Source organism: Euprymna scolopes, chromosome 30 (assembly GCF_053919585.1).
Source record: "Euprymna scolopes isolate OS-2025 chromosome 30, ASM5391958v1, whole genome shotgun sequence".
Lineage (NCBI taxonomy): Eukaryota > Metazoa > Mollusca > Cephalopoda > Sepiida > Sepiolidae > Euprymna > Euprymna scolopes.
Window position 1 is genome coordinate 31043721 of NC_136511.1, and position 21863 is coordinate 31065583.

The following is a 21863-nucleotide window of genomic DNA, read 5'->3' on the forward strand; positions in this document are numbered from 1 at the left end:
CACTGCTCGTCTGATTGTTGAAGACGTATCTCCGACTGGTACGAACATCTGCTCTTTTTTTATCCTATGATGTATTTAAAGATTCGGTTGTTGTTAGTGGATAAGTCGCGAAATAAAGCCCGAATAAAGAGCATTCCAGATTGTCTATAATCATTGTTGTAATGTTACGTTACATCCGTTTACACACGCGAATATATGGAGACACCGGGGACCCAACACGTTGTATCAGAGTACGTCGCAAGGAACATGGGACAAATAATAAATTGAATCCTTCTTTTTCTTTTTTTTTTTTTTTTTTTTTTTGCAACAACGACATTTATTTCCGGTTACTTTCCCAAATTAAACGTGATCGTGCTCCTTATCTGACCGCTGTCCTCTCGAACGTCCTTCGATCTGTCCACACGTTTTTTTTTAGTCTTTTTCTTTTTCCTTGCGGTTACATCACCTCCCGCATTGCTCGACATTTTGCATGCAACCGCCATACAGCCTGTTACAGTAACACGAAATCCCAAATAAAAACAGCAATCGAAATAAACCGCTGCCGATCCCTTACTTCAGTTTTAAAAGCGATTTATACGTAGGGCGGAAAAGGGGGCATATAAGGGCGTATATGTTTTGACCTATGAACTCGTACCCAGCAGGAAAAGAAGAGAAAATGAGTCAAAATGAAAAAGAGCAAAGTTATATCAAATAAATCTTAAGATCATCAAGACAAAAAGGGAAAACCTGTTTCAGTAAGTGTGTAACACGATAAGGGTGACGATGCGGCTGTTTCTTCGCAGACCCTAGGGGCGGGGCAGGTGTAGAATGAGTTTTGAGTGTCGGTCTGGCAAAGTGTAATAATTAAACGCTTGTCTTTTTCAATATCCGCGTAAAATCGCTTCTGTGTCTTTTCGCGCCTTCCTATCCCACCCATATAGAAAATTCTCCCTAAAAGATAAAAAAAAATATAAATAGCAACACTTTAAAAACAAGGATGGGTTGAAAGCTATTAGGAAGGAGGGGGAAAAATAATGGCCTGTGTATAAATCAGGAATTTTCTTTTTAGTTTTTGTTTTAAACCGATTTTCTTTAACCCTTTATCGAACTAGATGAGAATTTAAGATAGAAATATAGCTTTTGGAAAATAAAAGACATTGTTAGCAATTCTTCATTCATTGCTAATCGATATAAATAATTTTGAAGGAAACGCGTCTTTTTCTTCTTTGCGTATCTTTGAAGAATACGGTCATAAAACAATCTTTCACTTTTTTTATATACATTTACATTAGTGTTGTATTCTGTAAGATATTTCCAGCTGTACCCGTTAAATAGTTGGAAGCAGACAAGGAAGTTTTGCATCATATCGTCCGTCTCTCTACGTTCGTAGATGGTTAGGTCAGTTTTGTTGCCTTATTGGTCATAACAAGTTTTGAATGCCCCATTCCTGTTCTCGGGCAGTTTAGTGCTTTCTACTGGAGGCAGTGTGTTTTTGAACCGAGATAAAGTGTCGCGTGTTGAGAAAGTCATACACGCACACACCCGCGGGACGGTCTAAAACTAAAAGCAGCGCATGATGAGGTAAAGCTGTCAAAACTGACGTCGCCAGGGGGTGAATAGTAATTGGTCTAACAGCTGTCAGAGTTAAAACACCTGCTAAAGGACAGGTCAATATAAGCAGGCGAGGCAGAAGAGAAAGCAGTCAGTCAAATGCGACAGCAGTCACGAGTCGACGCTTAATCCGACATTTCCTGCTTTTTTCTCCGTCTACCGCCTGAAAAGCGCACATGAAGCGAGAAATAAAATAATAATTTTATATTTTTTTAGCAAATGAATTTGTGTTGAGAGGTTTTTTGTCTGACTGGAAATCTGACTGGTTGTTAAACCGGCTACATCGCAGAAGGGTCTCAGATGAGCAGATTCCCATGTCAGTATATGTCAATTCTCTAGCCGTCTTGCTTACAGCTGTTATATTTTCTCTTCCTGCGATCTTGTTAGGGGTTGTTCCTGGATGCGGAAGCTTGTCCTTGAAATGCGTTGAAATATTAACAATTTTAAAACATCTTTTTCTTCGCGTGTTTTTAAATCATATATTAATCTGACAGTTTTCCACTAAATGGGCTACAAAACTAACTAAAGCTTATGCGAATAGAAGTTATAAACATTTAGCTTTCCGTAAATATCGGAAGCAAAATCTATATCGACTTATAATTTTAGTACGTTATATACTAAAATTCCACACAATAAAAAACTTATAAAAGAATTAAACAATACTGTAGATCTAGCTTTTGAAGGTGGTAAATGTGAATATATAGACTTTCAAAACTCTAAAGCTTTCTGGTGTAAAAATAAAAACGACAAAACTAGATATTTTAAAAAATACTTATAAGTCATCTTATTAAAGAAAGTTATTTTCAAATACGAAATAAAATATTACTCCAAACTATAGGTATCCTAATATATATATATATATATATATATATATATATATATATATATATATATATATATATATATATATATATATATATATATGTTTTGAGAAAAATAGAAAAACCGAATGAAATTATTAAAAAATCAACGTTTCGTCCTTATTTCAGAGGACATCTTCAGGATAATTGAAATAAAAAATAAAAATGTAAGAATTTCAATTATCCTGACGATGTCCTCTGAAATAAGGACGAAACGTTGATTTTTAAATACTTTAATTCGGTTTTTCTATTTTTCTCAAAACATAACGTCAACCACCGCTGGTACTTTTTCATTCCTTATACATACATATATATATATATATATATATATATATATATATATATATATATATATATATATATATACTTCTGAATAAATATATCTAACAATCAGCTGGTATTTTTTTAATTTTGAAATTGCTATGAAACGCAGAGAAATTCCACAAAAATCAAGGAAACAAGGCGCAATGTTATGCAATTCGAGTGTACCAAATTTTACTTCTTTTAGTTTCATAGAATTTAAAAATTAATTAAAAAATTATTGACCTGCAATAAAGCGATACACTGGTTTAAAAAAAATAATAAAAATATATATTTTAAAAAATTTTAATCTTTTGTTGGAAAATATTTTTGTCTGTATGTCATTTGATCTTCTACATTCGCTGAATCAACTTGCGATCTCGAATTCTTTTTTTTTTTTTACACAGTGATCACCACTTATCAAGGCCTGGAAGACACTCAGGGATGAGGGTTATTGCAAGTACATTACGTTAGTGTGGAGATTTGATGAAGTGTTTACTTAAGGGGGCGGTTCATTAGGAATTTGTTAACATTGGACTTGAAGACATCCAAGTTATAGTCCGGTGGGAAGCAGGCAGACGGAACAGAGTTCCACAGGCGTGCAATTCTAAGAAAGAAGCTTTGTTCATGGAATCCGCGTTTTGATCTAAAGAGTGGGGGAAATTTTTCACAGTGGATTCAGCTAGACGGGTGTTTTTTGTGAAAGATTGGCGAGGGGGACCAGAGATTGGAGTTCAGACGAGCACCTGCCATGGAAATAACGATAAAACAAGGACAGGCTCGCAACGTCTCTTCTGTGGGAGAGAGGTTGCAGGGTAGAGAAAAGGGCATCCCCCACTAAGCCCCGAAGTCTATTTTGTACTCTCTCAAGGCAGGGTAGGCTGTTTTTTGCAGCTCCTGCCCAGATATGGCAACAGTATTCAATCCTTGGACGTACTTGGCTTTTATATAGATAGAGAATTGCATCAGTAGTGAGATATCTTCTGGAGCAGCGGTAGAAGGATCCCACCATCTTTCCAGCGACCTTGGCAACAGACTTGATGTACGTGTTCCATTTCAGATCAGGAGTAAAGGTCAAACCCAGAAGCTTGTCAAAACAGGGGGCCTCACCTAGACGAGAGCCATCCATCACAATTGATGCCAGATGGGGATCAGAGCGTTGATGATGTAAGGATAGGGGTTTGGTTTTACAATCCTCGTACGTTTAATGGGATGCATATATATATATATGTATGTATATATATATATATATATATATATATATATGTGTGTGTGTGTGTGTGTGTGTGTGTGTATGTGTGTGGAAATAGAAATTCAATCAACTTTTTTGGATTTTACCGTTATTCGATATTTTGACTCTTCACTAGACCATCCATTCACGTGAAATCACATTTTCTTCCCCTATTCCCTCTGCTCCACTGTTTTTTACCAATTAAGATCTATGACTTACTTGTAGTTTCATGAAATACTTTTTTCAAGCAAAATCCGATCCCACATTTTGCTAATCCCTTCCATCTGATAAGAAGGAAAGTATTTCTTCGGAACTCCGCGGATTAAGGACTATCCATTTTTAACACGTTTTATTAACTACTTGTTCTTATTATAAGCTCTATTTCTTATTTGGTTTTATCGAGTTTTACATCTGGTTGAGATTACTTTATAAATATTAACTCTTTAATATTTATAATATACTTTAGTTTTACCATCTTGGATTATTTTGGTAAACTTAATTGTAATTCTGATTTCATTATATATATATATATATATATATATATATATATATATATATATATATATATATATATATATAAGTTAAATGGTTATATTTAAATTCTGAAAAAACAACATATAGACACATGTATTCGAATTAAGAATTTATTTTTTGACAAAAGGAATATATAGAAGGGGGTTATGCTGATTTCCTTAATCAATGGATTTTCAATAATGGCTTATATCATCAGAGGAAATGAAATGCGGTTAGCAAAATGGATTAAGGAAATCAACATAACCCCCTTCTATATATTCCTTTTCTCAAACAATAAATTCTTAATTCAAATATATGTGTCAATATGTTGTTTTTTCAGAATGTAAATATAACCACTAAACTTATATATTGCTCTATTCTCAAATATTGAACTTTTTGGCTAGGATCGCCCTGAAAGTATTACTTCAAGTAATATCTATCAGGATTTTTCATTTGATATCTAATGAGTATCTTACCTTGATTATATATATATATATATATATATATATATATATATATGTATGTATGTATATATATATATACTGTGTGCAAAATCAAGACTTCAAGACAAGGTATTGATGGCAACAAAAATGTATTTCATTTTACGTTACAATTGTTTCAATGTCCAGTTAGACAATTTCAAGAATTATATCGTTTGAAAAATTTCAAAAACCAGCATTTCTTCAGACTTTATGAATAAATATACTTTTGGCAATGTAGCATATATATATATATATATATATATATATATATATATATATATATATATATATATTTATATATATATATATAATAAAAATTATAATTAACTTTTAGCATGTTTTATTAACTACTTGCTCTTATAAATATATATATATATATATATATATATATATATATATATACCTTCAGTAGCATAGGAAGTTAGTTTGTATAAAAGAATATAGGGTAAAAAACAATTGCAAGTGAGAAAAGAGAGAAAGTACAGTCTGAAATTAATTTGTATAGAAATTATTTATTCAATTTTCATGATTTTCTGGTTTTCGTTAATCTATTTTTATTTTATAAAACATTTTACTGTTCTTTTGAAGCCGTTAGGGGTTTTTTATGTGAAAATGAACAAAGCAATACACCCCCTCCCTTTTAGTTGAATGCGAACACTTATCCATACCGAGATATCTGCATGGTTTAAAATTCTACCGTGTAAAAAACGTGCATGAATAATTAGTAGGATTGATTTTTTTGTATTTTTAATGCTGATCGGATTTTGTCATTTCAATAGGAAGTTTGACTGACACAGAGGAGTTCTATGTTCTTTCTGCACACAACACCATGAGACGACGAACAGAAAAACCTGAATTGGTAAGTTATTTTATCAGATCTCTACTTTGTCTCCTTCCCTCACACACACACACACACACACACACACACACACACACACACACACACACACATATATATATATATATATATATATATATATAAAGCTGAATGTCTCTGTGTGTATGTGTGTGTGTGTCTGGTCACGAATAGGCTCCTATATGGTTGACTATTTTAAAACACTGATACATATAATGAAAGAAGATGTATCGAGACACAGGAATGGGTATGTTTGATCCGGCAGAACCGCGGTTCATTAAAATTGTGGTGTCTGCGTTCGCGCCTGATCCACAAAGTATGGAAATAAAAAAAATTGAAAATTGAAAAATAAAATACGTTTACAAGTTTTTTTTATATAGATGTACATAATAATACTTTGATAAGCATGTTTTGGCTTTAATAGGAATGATATAATAAAACTGTGGGGTCTGCGTTCGCGCCTGGCCTCCATAAAATGGAAATAGGCACAAACTTTGATAAAGACTTTTCATATCTATCTGCGTAAATATACTTTGATAATCATGTTTCAGTTTGAAGAAATATGGTATAATAAAATTATGGTTTGTTCGTTCGCGCCTGACCTCCATAGAATGGAAATATGCCACAAAGTTAAACAAGATTTTTTAATATAGATCCACAGAATATTGTGATAAGTGTCTCAGTGTGAACAGATATGGTATAAATTATGGAGTTTATCTATTTTATTTTTACTTTCATCATATTTTGCTTTGGTTTTGATACCCCCAAATTCGAAGCTATCGCTTTACAACCCATCCTTTTCATAACTTATCATACTTTCATAAATCAGAGTCCATTTTCTGTACGTTTTTTTTAACCCAGTCAACGACGGGTACTTTTGCTAGTATATATATATATATATATATATATATATATATATATATATATATATGTATATATATATATATATATATATATATATATATATAGGATTAATAATCTCTGTTCTGACGTTTTAAAATTCGTGACTAGTATATATTCAGATATTCAAGTTAAAATGTCTGTGTGTGTGTCTGTTTGTGTGTGTACATTTCACTATCAAATTACTCTGACAATTTTAAGTCTACAGGCTCGAGAATTGACATAAAGGGTATTCAGATTTCGAAAAAATCTTTCTCAGCGGTTTTCGGAAAGAAATTTGTCTGTCAAGGGTGAAACATCAACTTTTGAAAACTTTACCAAACTCCTCCGCCAATTTTGTGTCTGAACACTTGAAATTTTTAATATAGGTTTCTTGGACATGGATCAAACTTTATAATTTGATTTGAGCCTAAAACAATAAATGTTAATGGGTCAACATTGGGGTCAAATTTTTTTAAAAAATTGACCTCATAGCCAATTTTTGGTCTAAATATTGGAAATTTTACATAAAGTGTATTTAGACATGGGGCAAGCTTTTTCATGTGTTTATAGGCGAAAATGGTGCTACCAAGAGGTCAAAGTTGAAAGAGTTTACCTCGGCAGACTTATTTGCTGAGGTTGCTAGTTAGTCAATCAAGTTCTTTGTCGTGCACGCATTTATTTATTCCAGTTAATGGTCGCGCGTTTATCAGGCAGTGGTTCACTTTACCTTGGTCTGCAAATAATGGGCGCTTGAATACTAAAGAATTGATTGTCGCCGCATGAATATATACAAACATGCGGTAACATCAACACGTGCAATAGCTTGTCGAATCCTCACGAGAACGAAACGCGGAAAATTCTTTGCAGGTTATTTGCCATGTATATTTTTAAAACTTACGAAGTATATAGATAACTTACAATACACTTTAAGCTTATACCACTTCTTATTGTGGTCCAATTATTATTATTTTATTTATTTATTGTTTGTTTTCAGAAATGGAGCAACTATTTGGCCAAGTGGGCTAATTACGTCATCCGATGCAACGTTGAATATCCAGGTCCAAGGTCTGCGTACACCAACTTCGGGAAGATGAAAGTTGAGAGTCGAAGAGAAGATAGTGTAAGTAGATCCACATACGCGCGCGTGCATTCGTACAGGCGCATGCGTACACACTCTTTGTTTGTCAATGCAACGGTCCCTTGATTGACTTTCATCTCACCAATTTATATGTTCCAACAGACTATGGATTCTTCCTCTTGTTCTTAATATATATATATATATATATATATATATATAGAGAGAGAGAGAGAGAGAGAGAGGGAGAGAGAGAGAGAAGATATACTGTTTACCGAAACGTTATATGAATTAAATAAAACGTTTTTAACATAAAAAATGAAGCCAGTCCTTATTCATACCATACTGCTAAATATACACCCCTTTTAACGTTTTATACGTATATACACTATTTCTTCGACGGCTATTAAAAATCTATATGATAACAAAATAAATCATTCTTATGTGAACCAAATAGTATCTTTTTCTCCGTCGCTTTTTAAAGACCTTTAATGTTCCATTGATATTCATATAACTTATTTTATATGGAGACGTGGCGACGCCAAAGAAAGCATTAGATTTGATCTACACTCTTGTGTCCCATAAAAATGACTGAAATTATAATTATTGTTTCATAGGGATTAAATATACGACCGTGTATATACCGTACTAAATAAACGTACGGTGAGTATATAATTGAATCGTACGTGTGTTTATACGTGTTTGGATTTATGATGTTTGAATATCTTACGTGGCACTGCTAATGTCTTTTGTGTTCTCATCATAAACAGACAATATTATGTCCCTATTTACAATGCCTCCCCACGGGACAGAGTTAGACACCAGGGTCGTTTTTTAATGTGGAGAAAAAGGACAAAAATAAAAATTGTCTCAGTCGTGAAGGATTTCTCCTCCACCGACAGAGAACAAGAAATTAAAGTGCAGCATCTGAAGATCAGATACTACACTATACCATATTATGTCTCTATGTACATGGTGTAACAGACTATTGTCCTTAGATCTTTAATGTCTATTTTATAGCCTGTGATTCATCTCATCTAGTGGAGTTGATGCGTGCGTGTCGACATAATTATATATAAAACATGACAACACAACATACCTGTTCTGCTATTGTTTCTTTTGGGTGTTTCTTGATTTCTAACCACTTGATAGAGATTGGAAAGACAAAAGCAAATATAAATGGGTACCTCACGAATTGAACGACGCCCCCCCTAAAAAAAAACAATAAAACGCCGTTATGAAGTGTAATCTTCCCTTGATTTACGCAACAAGAACGCCCCGTGTCTCGACAAGGTTGTTACTTGCGATGAAAAGTTGGCCTCACTAATCTCACTTTGTTTCACGCCAATGAAGCTCCACGACACTTTCCGAAGCCAGAGTTGCACTAAAAGAAGTTCATGCTAACTGTTTGGTGGTCTGCGACCGGTCTAATCTATTACAGTTTCTTTTTTTTTTTCATATAGGCGAAACCATTACGGCGATGAATTACTGTCAATAAATGGACAAAATGCATCAGAAACTTCGACAATAACACCAAGCATTGGTCAACAAAAAAGGTCTAATTCTCCTCCACGACAATGCCTGATCGCACATTGCTAAACCGACCCTGCAGAAGTTGAACGAATTGAGCTCTCACCTATCGATTACCACTTTTTCAAGCATCTCGACAACTTTCTTCGTGGTAAATGCTTAAAAAACTTAAGCAATATAAAAATCGCCTTTAGCTATTTCATCGCCAGAAGGCAAGATTTTTACTGGTATAAATACACTTGTTTTGCGTTAACAAAAGTGTGTAAATTCTGATGGTGCTTATTTCGATCAATAATGTTTAGTTTCAGACGAAAAATGTTCATCAGAATTTAAAAGTAATAACCGCAAAAACTTTCTTGTCAACCTAGAGTTGCTAATTTGTAGGGTTCTGTTTCCAGAAGATGTTAAAAGTAGATGTTAACATATTTATGTAAACACACTCACAAGTTTCTTTTTTAAATGCTTGCTAAAAATCCAGTTGCTATTTCTATATACTAAAATTGCAAAGATGAAAAGTGATTTAATGATGTAATTCAAAGAAATCAGATTTGTAGGAGGATTTTAAATTCGTCTTGATTTTTACTCTCCATTGTTTGCAGTTATTCGTTAACTTCCTAAGTGACAGATTTTTAACTCCAGCAAGGTTTTCCAGTTGCATAAAAGATTGGGGAAGAATCGTTGAGGACCAACAATGTGATGCCACTTCATATTGAATTGCGCTTGATATGACTTTGTCAGCAAAACACAAGGACAGAAACGATCAGAATACGACGGATCCGGATACCGACCCCTCCTTAATATTCACCAGAGCCCTTTAAGTCGGATTAAGATTTATAGACCGCAACAGTGGCGCTACCAGTCGACATAGCTCTCACACTATCACAATGTGATGGCTTCTAACACGGCTACGAAATGTTGGATTTTAGAAGAGGGGCACACTAGATGGCGTTTCAAATAAATCTCACAGAATTGCATGTCATCTTTTGTTTTTTTTATTTTTCTTTTGTTATTTCACAGAGAAGACATTTTTATCGTCGACGATACACAACAAGGCGGGTGCGTTTTGTTTTTCTGTTTTTCTATCATCATGGCCCGCAATAACCTCAGCATTGTATATATATATATATATATATATATATATATATATATATATATATATATATATATATATATATATATCTATATATATATATATATATTATTTATCCGGGTTGGTGATGGTCATAATATAAAATAATAATAAAATAAATAATAAATAAAACTTATCTTTTTGCTTTCATCCTAATGTTTTTTTTTTAACCAACGACTTTGCACTTTATTATTTTTTATTTTTGTGTGTGTGTGTTTTATAATGGAAATATTTTTTTAGGTTGGGTAATTTTAGGTACCTCCAGATGTAACTAAAGGTTTTTGAAATATTTATGAAAGTCAGTGAATAATTTTATTGATCTATTAAATATTTTTATTATAATTATTTTTAAACGAAACAAGAGGTTAAGCAGAGTGAACATTAATATAAGAGTAGTTCTGCAATACCAATACTATAGTTGTAATCTCACGTCAATATATCAAATACTTTTTTAACTACTTACGAACTTAGGAAATTAATATAACATAAAATACAATAAAAACACTCGTCTAGCTAAAACCACTATCAATAATTTCCCCCACTCTTTATCTGTGCCTAAACTCAAACATAGATTCCACGAACAAAACTTCCTATAATAATTCCTACGCAATCTGAATAAATGAAAATATGTTTAAGTGAATTGTACGACCGGACAACGCTAGGCGTCGGGCTAGTTTCATATCTATTAATTGTGCTTCCGTTCCAATTAATAATTTCATACGGATTTTGGATATACAGGGTGTCCGAAAATAAACAATTTATTTTACCCTGTATAATTTACAGAATATATAATATGAATAGCGTAGAATATGAATATGTAGTTAAATTTCCATTAAATATTTCATCATATAGTCCCTAAAAATGTAGATGTAAAGTTGTTAATATTGTTTTCCAATTCATCCAGTTTATCATCATTCTAATGTTGGCATTTGTTTCCCTGATATTTGGCTAGTCAGAATTATTTGAAGAAAGACATGGCGGATTACGGAAGGAACCACGTGACGTTGCCAACATCTTAAGTGAAAGCGATATTATAAACAGCGCATCAATAATTTCCCCCACACTCTTTATCTGTGCCTAAACCTAAACATAGATTCCATAAACAAAGCTTACTTTTTAGAAATGCGCGCCTTTGGAACTTTCTTCCGTTTCCCTGCTTTCCAGCTGACTACAATATGGCCGTTTTCAAGTCCAAAGTAAACAAGTTTTTGATGAGCCGTCCCCTTAAATAATCCAATTTTCCAAATTTCCACTACTTATGATTACTTCTCTATAATCCCATTGACTAATGTATACGCATTAACCCTTATCCTTGAGTAGCCTCCGAGCCTTGATAAGTTGTGATTCCTTTGAAAAAGAAAATTGGATTCGAACTTGGGTCACCCAGGTCATCAGTCCGTGTCGTTAACCACTAGATCATCGTCACCTTCCAAATCATCAAGTTTAAATATATATTTCAAAAGGTTAAAAATATTATGGAACATGCGAAGGCTAAGGGTTTGGGATAAATGAAGGTTTGGAATAAATTAAGGTTTGGGATAAATTAAGGTTTGGGACAAATGAAGGTTTGGGATAGGTAAGGGTTAAAGTAAAAAGAAATGTTAGTCCCATCAAAAAATAAAAATATAAATTTTGAAAACTGTCATACAAAAAGAAAAAAAATGTAGAATTTCAAATCTTAAACTCCTTTGGCTATTTCCTGAATTGATTAAGATTTCTTTCTTAATATTTGAAACTGATTCAATGAGAACTAAAATTCTATGAATACATATTTCTTAAATGTATCTTGATTTATTTTTAATTGGCTTCCGCGAGTTTATTTTATTTCGCAACATTTCTTTATATAAAACTAGCTGAACGCCCAGCGTTACCTGGTCGTACAATACGCTTAAACATGATATTTTAATTTATGAAAATTGATTATGGATTATTATTATTATAGAATCAATTCTCTATTGTATATTAAATATTACGAGGAATAATTTGCTGGGACTAATTGGCAAATTTAAAAAAAATAATAATGCTAATGTCGTTCATGGAATATCGTTTATGTTTGTTTAGAATATCACGTCAACTGATAATAGGGCTTGACGATTTTAAAAATAGTTTTTCTTCTCTTATAGAGAAAAATGAAGAATCTTACAGAATATTTTACGTTACACCGGCCAAGATTAAACCGGTGTAACATAAAATATTCCACTGTAAAATTCTTAATTTTATCTATAAGAGAAAAGGCTATTTTTAATATTTTACGTTACACCGGTTTAACCTTGACCGGTGTAACGTTAAATATATCCCCCCTGTAAATATTCTTCTTTTTTTATCTATAAGAGAAAAAGGACTACTTTAATATCGGATATTTTGTGTTTTTCGATACTCATCGGATGGATAACATGAAAAACATATTTAAGAAGACTGTCAGAAATATAAATTACCTTTGTGTGAAATTTGCAAAAGATCGGCTCAGCCGTTTCGGAACATATAAGGAAGGAATTCGCACACAGACACACAGACACACACACACAAAGTGACTTTTATATAATAGTGGAGATAGAGATAGAAATAAAGATAATTAGATTTATTTTCGCTCATCAACGAAAGCGTACTTTCTGGCGCGAAACAAAGTCCGTGGAGGTATCTAAGCTAATTAACAGTGAAGCTGGTTTCGGAAACAAAAGAATATATTGTTACTTGATTATTTAATATGCATTTCTTTCAGCGTTTTCTTTTTTATTTAACGAAAATTATTTATATTTTTAATACAAAACAACGTTTTATTTTTTAATTCGATTTCCGAAACGTTGAAAAGCTTTTTTGTCGATTTTACTTACATACGACAAATTAATGTACGACAAATGTATTTCTTTAATATTGACTATTAAATCTACAAAAAAAAAATTGGTTTAAATTTTACAAATATGTTTGGCAAAAAGAAAATCTTAATTTTTCATGTCTTACTTAACCGTTCCTAAATTTGTCATGTCAAATATCACATGAATAGAAAATTAGCAGGAATAGTTGTCGCGCTTTGTTATATATTTGCTGTACCTTAATTTGTCGTACATAATTAGCATTTTTTTTTTCATCGGAAAACATTGTCACTTTTTAAATATTAAACATTCAAAGTAAAAAACGATTCAAATTGTTGATTGGTGGAAGGGAATACTAACAGAGTTGGAATGGAGCCGATTGTTCCCAGGGCGCTAATAACATACATTACGTCACTGCTTAAATCCCATCACTAATCAGATCAATATCAAATAATAATGACGTCACAAAGGTTGTTCGTATTATTTGGATTCATCCGGCTATTGTTCTCATCTTGAGTCATTTTCACAACGTTTCGGTCGATGCAACCTCCGACCTTCTTCAGGTGTATCTTATTGAAGTCGGATATGTTTTTGTTGAACGCGTGAATTTGGGTGAAAATTCGAACGGAACCCTTTATTAACTTCACAGGGGTAGGATGCCCGTGTTCCGGCAGCCACGACTGGATAAAGGTCCTAATTAATTCGTAATTATATTTTACGGTCGCCCATACTGAAAATTGGACATTCAACTTTAGGAAAATATAACTTTTACAATTGATTTTTCCAAGTAACCTAACCACTGCGCTACACTCAAGATAAGAATAGTAGTCCAATGGAACCAAATAATACGAATAACCAATCCTCATCTCAAACGTAAATCGCCATTTTATTTTGTTGTTTTCTTTACTCAAGTGTTAGAAAGTTAAAAATAAAAAGTTTAAAATAAATCCTATTAAAAAGGAAGCGTTTAATTAAATTTTCTTAAATTTAATAACTTTCTCTTGGGGAGAACGCAAAAAAAAAAAACCATTAAATTAATAAGTTCCACTCTATCTATAAAATTCCTTAACCTGTTCCATTGTCGAAAGTTTGCATCTCTTTGATTGTTTTACAAGTACTTCTAAGGAATGTGCTCCTACAAACGTTCTGTTCCTTACCCCCCCCCCCAAACGTTAATACTTGTAGCTTACCAAGCACCAAAATTTCACTATAAACGATCGCAGATGCCGAAAACATTTCTGCTCAAATAGATTTTTCCTCATACTCCTCACCTTTGGAATTTCCTCCTTAACTTCGTTTCCCTGACCGTACGTATATGCGTAAATTTGAATGCAATGTGAACCTATCTCTTGCTGTACAACTCCCTACTTAGGATGCTCGTATATATATCTGAACTCTAATCACAGTACCTCGTTGCGTCTCAGAAGCAATTGCTACTTAACACACATCAATCTTTACTTTAGAAGAATAAATAAAGAACAACACGAAAATAATAGTTAATTCCAACTGTTGCATGAATTCTATACATGTTTCTAGTGTTTAATTAACATTTTGAAACGTTTCGAATATTTTTTCTTTAAACGAAAAGTCGTACATACCTTCTACCAAGCGTAGCATCATTAATTCACATTCCTGTCTTTTTGACCAGCGCCAAGTTTTTTCCAATTTGCAATAGCTTGTTCATTTTTTTATTGGCCAACAAATTGTACAATAGACTAATTGGGGTACTTTCAGTGATAACTAACCTTTTCTTTGATCGAATATTCATTTCTATTAACTCGCCAATTTCTCTGAAGTTCATCTGTTCCAAATTTTTTGGATATTCCAGCGTTGAATCTTTTTGAATTGTTTCACACCCAGGAGAACATTTTACTAATTTCATTTTGCGACATCCTCTTCGATTCGTTATTGATCTTTAATGGGATTTGTTTCTCTTCGAACTCATCCAGTAGAGGTCTGGTTAGTGCCTTCTCTCATCAATATTTCCCTCCTTCTCCTGACTGTGCCGCACTAGTTTATGGTGACGCACGGAAGGTAATTTACTATTCTACAGTTTCATGTGTTGTTTCTTTGTAACGGTTTATATATGTGCGGTTAGCGCCTGTGGATCATAGTATTAGTCTCCGCATTCAAGGGTTTTCTTAAATATTTCAGCCATTTTCATTATTGTGGCCTTTTCATTATTAAAATCCGTTGTATTTTATCCATTGTATCTTCTTAGTCATTCCTACGATTCCAATTTCTTCCATTCTGTTTGCAAAGTGTTTCGGTATTGTTCCTAGTGCTACTATAATAATTGGTGTTATCTTGACTTTCTTTCGTGTTCCATATACCTTTGAGCTCTCTGGACAGTTCTACGTATTTTCTTCTTTTTCTTTTGATCTTAACTATGTGGTCTGCTGGAACGGCAAAATCTACAATCTAGCAGGACTTTCCCTTCTTAACCATTATGATTATGACATCTGGTTTTCTTGCTTGGGTTTATCCGTTTGGATATCGATGTCCCATAGGATTTTGTGACTTTCATTTTCATATTTCGCTGCTGATTTATGCGTGTACTATTTGTCTAGGTGTTCAAAATTCAGTTGCCTGCATGATACTCATTGTACTACCTTCTCCAATTGATCGTGTGTATTTTTATATTAAGGGTGGCTAGTTTGCTGCATTCGCTTAATATGTGGTTTAGTGCTTCGTCTGTTTATTCACATAGTCTGCATTTGCTGTTTTCTTGTGACCTATCAATCCTTACTTTGATGTGGTCGGTTCTAATCGCATTATTTTGTGCGACAGTTATTAGCAATTCAATTTCTCTGTTTAGGCTTCCTTTTTGTAGCCATGTCCAAGTGTTTTCTTAAGTTTCATATTTATGTAACTGTAATGAATTGTCTGTGTAGCTTTTCCCATTTTTCTTTTCTTGATCTATTCCTTGCCTCTCTATTTTTCTGTTTTGTTCTCGCTTTCAGTGTTTCTTGCAGCAGTGATTATTCTTTCGGTGTTCTGCAGTATGTTTTTCTATTCTTTGTATGTGTCATTCACAATATTCTATACTAACCATTGCTCTTCCTCCGTTTTTCCTTTTCACATACAGTCGGTCAGCATCATTCTTTGGATGTTGTTGTTATTATTATTATCAGTATTATTATCATTATTATTATTATTATTATTATTAGTAGTAGTAGTAGTAGTAGTAGTAGTCATATCAGTCACTAGGAATTCTCATACAAGCCGTCACCAGCGATCACCCTCTCTCAATAAATTGTGGTTTACCTGGAGTCTGAGTGACAACAAATTTCTCCAGATTTCAAAGGCTCTCCACCTCTCTTGATAACCAACCCAAACGGCTTCACATTATTGCAACAGCCAATTACCTTTGATCTCTTGCTGGCTGCAGTCATTGGTGTTCCTCGTCACACTTTTCAGTGAAGGTTTGGTTAGTGCCCTCTTTCCTTGGTTTCTCCGAACCCCTTCACGACTTTTTGGTGTGACACCATCCTATGTAGACGCCACTTTTTAGTGCGAGGGTCGAGTTTACTTGACATTTTTCCGTTTCGGTTTTCTTGCTTCCCTGGGGTCGTATCCTGTTTTCCTTTATTACTATTACAAGTTGCTGGTTAGTGTTCACAGTTGCTGTGGGTTGTTTCTGCATTCCAAGATTTTCCTTAGGACCTCAGCTGTTTTCATTATTGTTATCCGTTATATCTTCTCAGCCTGCCACCTGATTCCAATTTATCCCATTCTCTTTCGAAGTTTTATTATTATTATTATTATTATTATTATTATTATTATTATTATTATTATTATTATTATTATTATTATTATGTTCGTTAAGGTCACAGTGTTATGATGTTTTAAACTGGAGGATGTTTTTCCCCTCAAGAGCGGACTTTTACACCAAAGCTAGTGAGCATAGTCAAAGTGAATTAGATGGAAATCACCTAGCGTAGGAATGTTTGCTGTGCGAAGATGAACTGACTTCTGGAGTACGATAATATTGTACTTGATTCCTAAGGTGTTCAACTATTTTTCAAGATCATCTGGAATTGAGCAAAGGGTGCCTATGCTTATTAATACGATGGAAGCTTTCTTATTCTACAGCCTAGCAATCTCAACCCTCAGTTTCTTATAGTTCCGTAGTTCCTCATTCTTTTTGCCTTGCTAGGTTGATGTCGTTTGGCATTCATTAGTCTTTTTGTTCATAATAACAATATCCGGTTTCCTGTGAGTTATCTCTCGGTCACACTAAATCATGAAGTTCCAAAGAATCTTAACAGCCTCATTTTCCACTACCGCTTCTGGGAGATGTTGGTACCATTTGTCCGTCATTTGGATTCCAAACTTTTGGCATAAACTCCAGTGCAGATTTGTACAAACTTTGCCACGGTGATATTTGTATATTTTTGAGCAAGTGTAGAACACGAACTTACAACGTGTGACATTATTTCAAGAGTTAAATCCCACAGCCTGCATTTATCAGAACAAAATATTTCTATTGATTGCATTCGTATTTATAATAATGAATAAATTGTTATTATAACCATTGTTGTTGTTCTTGTTATTATGGCTCTATTTTCTAGTTTTATTTTATTTTTCTTGATTCCATAAGTTTCTCTTGTGATTAACGTTGATACGCGTGTTGTTAATCTGACATTACCGTTCTATGGCAGGTGTTTGTCTACTATACAACTCGCTTTTTGTTTTCGACATTTAATCACTGCGCACGAATTCATCGTAGTTTTCTGTTATCATAATTTGAGATAAACGTGTAACTAATCAACAACAGCTTCTTTTTTCGTTATATTCTTGTTCGGTGTCTGGTTTTTATCACGATATAATATATATTTGGACCAATATGCGTAGAATTTTGAACGTGAAAAATTCTCTATCTCTAAATATAAATAATCTTGTCAAAAGACTAAAAGAAAATAAGACGCAGAAAATCGCTGTAATTATAATAATTGTAGGAGAACTGTTCCCAGTTCTCCGCCCAAATTAGAAAGACGACTAGTATTACTGGAAATGAAAGGGAATAAAAGAGTTTACAACAAATAACAATGCTGAAAATAGTTGAGATCTTTAGGGAAATCCTTAAATGCAGAAACCAACTTAACAAACGAACGATGGCATACTATATAAAGTATTGAATCATAAAAGAATAAAACATCTAGGAAGAATATCACATGGTAGTGAAAAATGTCTGAAATTTAATGAAAACGACCCACCACACACTACACACCCACCCACCACACACCACACACCACACACCACATACCACACACCACACACTACACACCACACCACACACCACACACCACACACCATACACCACACACCATACACCACACACCACACACCACCACCACACACCACACACCCACCCACCACACACCACACACCACACACCACATGCCATACACCACACACTACACACCACACCACATACCACACACCACACACTACACACCACACCACATACAACCCACCACACACTACACACCACACCACACACCACACACCACCTACCATACACCACACACCACACACCACCTACCATACACCACACACCACACACCATCCACCACACAGCACACACCACACAGGAAAATAGTTCCGTGTTACACTCCCATGCTTGTGATGCCACTGGCCTTGATTGACAGCACACAAAACAAAGGTCAAGGGTGATGAACAGATACAGGAGGATGGAAGAGTGCGAAGAGTGCTTGAAGCTTAAGGATGCTTTTTGAAAAAATGTGTAAACAGCTGTTGTGATAACGTAAAGTGATTTGCAATGCTTATTGAAAGAGGTGGAGAATGCTAGAAAAACGTGAATATTTCTGTCACTCAAACCCAGGGGAACATCACTTGTTATTGGAATCACTATTAATGTATTCTGTGAAAACTTCGAGTGAATAATAATATTAATAATAATAATAATAATAATAATAATAATAATAATAATAATAAGAAGAAGAAGAAGAAGAAGAAGAAGAAGAAGAAGGGTTGGGGGGGTCTCACGTAAACCAGCATCCTTTATCTCTATAAAGTCATTATTAGTACGTACGTGGAGTATGCAAAAGCACCCTCCCAACCTAAATGCGCCCGACCCATCCGACTGGCAACAAAAGTAAACTGAATCACTCTAGAGGTTCATGGCATATTTCCTCGGATTACTTACCTTTAAAATTACCCCAATACTTTTTGTTTTCTCGACCGTTCCAACATGCAGATATTTAAATGTAATGTGTACAAACACTATGCTGCTCAACTCACTATCTTGCTTGCTTCCCTATAAATCTGGCTCCTATCACAGCAACAGATTACATTTCAGTGAAATTATGTCTCGTTAGTGGCGAAGAAAACTAAACATAAAACAATTAAAATACTTCAATCTAGTGATTTCCTAGTTTTTTTTGTTTATTTTTAGAACTGTTCCTATTGTTCCGAGTATTATTGATATCACAGCAATATTTTCATATTCAATATTGCTTTCGGCTTTCTAGCAATATCCCTGTGTGTGTGCTTCGATTTTCTGTTAATTTACTCTTTGCCTAGAACAGCTAAATCTTTTATTTCACCGGTTTCTCTTTTATTCTTTTTACTATTATCGTGTCTGAACTTCTTGCTTGAATCAGTTAATATGACTCATATGACTCATTCATTATATTATTTATGCATGTTACAATTTATCTGTGCTTCTAAATGCAATCGTTTACACATTTGCTATCGGACTTTCTTTCCAAACCAGTTATTTCTATTTTATATTTCTCTAAGGTTAGCTTATATTCTTATATGTTGTATACTATTCCGCGTATTTGCCCACAGAGTCTACATTTGTTATTTTCCTGTGTGTTTCTGATCTTGGCGTTTAATGCATTTTTCTTCCATCTTTATGCTACTTTTTATCAACTGCTAAAAACGATTTGAACATTCCATAATTATTGATAATAAACTGACTAAAATAATTTCCTTATTCGCCTGGTTTTTCATCGTGTGCCTCCCCCCCCACTCCAAGCTCAATGAGATCATTTAGAGGCTAAGATAGCTAAGAGCATAAAATATTTACCCAACAACGAATAGAAACGCGATATATATATATATATATATATATATATATATATATATATATATATATATATAAATGAAAATTACAATTGAATTTACCAAAATGATGCAAGATGGTAAAATTAAAGTAAATTATGAATATTAAAGAATTAATATTTATAAAATTATCTCAGCCAGATATAAAAGCTCGATAAAACCAAATAGGCAATAGAGCTTATAATATGAGCAAACAATTAATAAAATATGTTAAAAAACACTTTGAAATGAGTTAAAAACATATTTAATCTGAAAAGGAAACACTAGATAAATGGATAGTCCTTAATCCGCGGAGTTTCGAATCAGAGGATAGGAATTCGCAAAATGCGGGATCGAATTTTGCATGCAGAAGTATTTGATGAAACAACAAGTAAGTCAAAGATCTTACTTGAAAACAAAATAAGTTAAGCAGAGGGAATATGGTAAAGAAAAAGGTGATTACACATGAATGGATAGTCTGGTGGAAGATAAAAAATCCAGTGACGGTAAAATCCAAATGTAAAACTTCAAGAAAGTTAAAAGAATTTCCATTTGTACAAGTAAAATCCAAGGAAATCCCGTAATTGGAAGAAGATGGTCCATAATAATCCAAAGGCAGAAATCCATGGAATAATTCACAAAAATTTGTACAAGGAAAAAAATAATATTGATAAAAGAAAAATAAGATGTGCTTTTCACTCTACTTCCGAGACATAACTATAAATAAAGTGTTTTTTTAACATATTTTATTAATTGTTTGCTATATATATATATATATATATATATATATATATATATATATATATATATATATATATATATATTTTGAGTAAAACGATCCGTAATTGTAAATAAAAATAAAAATCAGTTTCTAAAGACAAACGAACAAAATCGATTGTACGGTCGTTTCAGAAACGATGTTCATTTTATTAAAATTAACAAAAGGTTTTGACAATAATTTGACAAAAGTTTTGCCCTTTAAAACATAGTCTCCTCATCAGCAAAAAGAGGGGGAAAGTGCGAAGTTACAGACACCAAAATAAAATAGCATTTTAGCTGTGAATAAGGCAAATATTCCTGGAAATATTTAAAAAGAAAATAAAGGAAAACTTGGTTATTAATTTTATGTTGATATATAAAATGAAATAAAATAGAACATTAAGAATAATGTTAAAAGAAAAACTTATTTCATATAATATATATATGTTTATATATATATATATATATATATATATATATACCTTTTTATTTCCATTATAAAATTTGTTTTAAGTTCAGTCAGTCTATCGTTTGGTATGCTGTTATATTTTGTCTCCGAATTGAAATAATTACTTAGCGTTTATATTACTTTAAAACGATGTTCTAATGTACGGTTGATCAGTTTTTATCGCTGGAATGCCAAATTTAAAATTTAAAATTATATTAAATAAACAAGGGATATTACTGCAGATTTTTGAAAAGTTAAATAGAAAAAAAAAAAACTTTTATTGATCAAAGGGAGATAACTTCTAATTATTTTAGGAATTAACAT

General features: G+C 33.1%; 1 protein-coding gene across 4 annotated transcripts in view; it reads left to right on the top strand.

Annotated features, from left to right (window-relative positions):
- Positions 1 to 21863, top strand: part of LOC145254557 (peptidase inhibitor 16-like) — a 398175-nt gene that overhangs the window by 373700 nt on the left and 2612 nt on the right. For 2 of the 4 annotated variants that reach the window (XM_080113087.1, XM_080113086.1), the window contains 3 exons: positions 5756 to 5835; positions 7709 to 7834; positions 10337 to 10375. In XM_080113087.1, coding sequence (XP_079969213.1) covers positions 5756 to 5835; positions 7709 to 7834; positions 10337 to 10375 — 245 coding nt within the window. The remainder of the gene's footprint in view (positions 1 to 5755; positions 5836 to 7708; positions 7835 to 10336; positions 10376 to 21863) is intronic. The other 2 variants (XM_080113089.1, XM_080113088.1) reach the window with 1 other exon arrangement.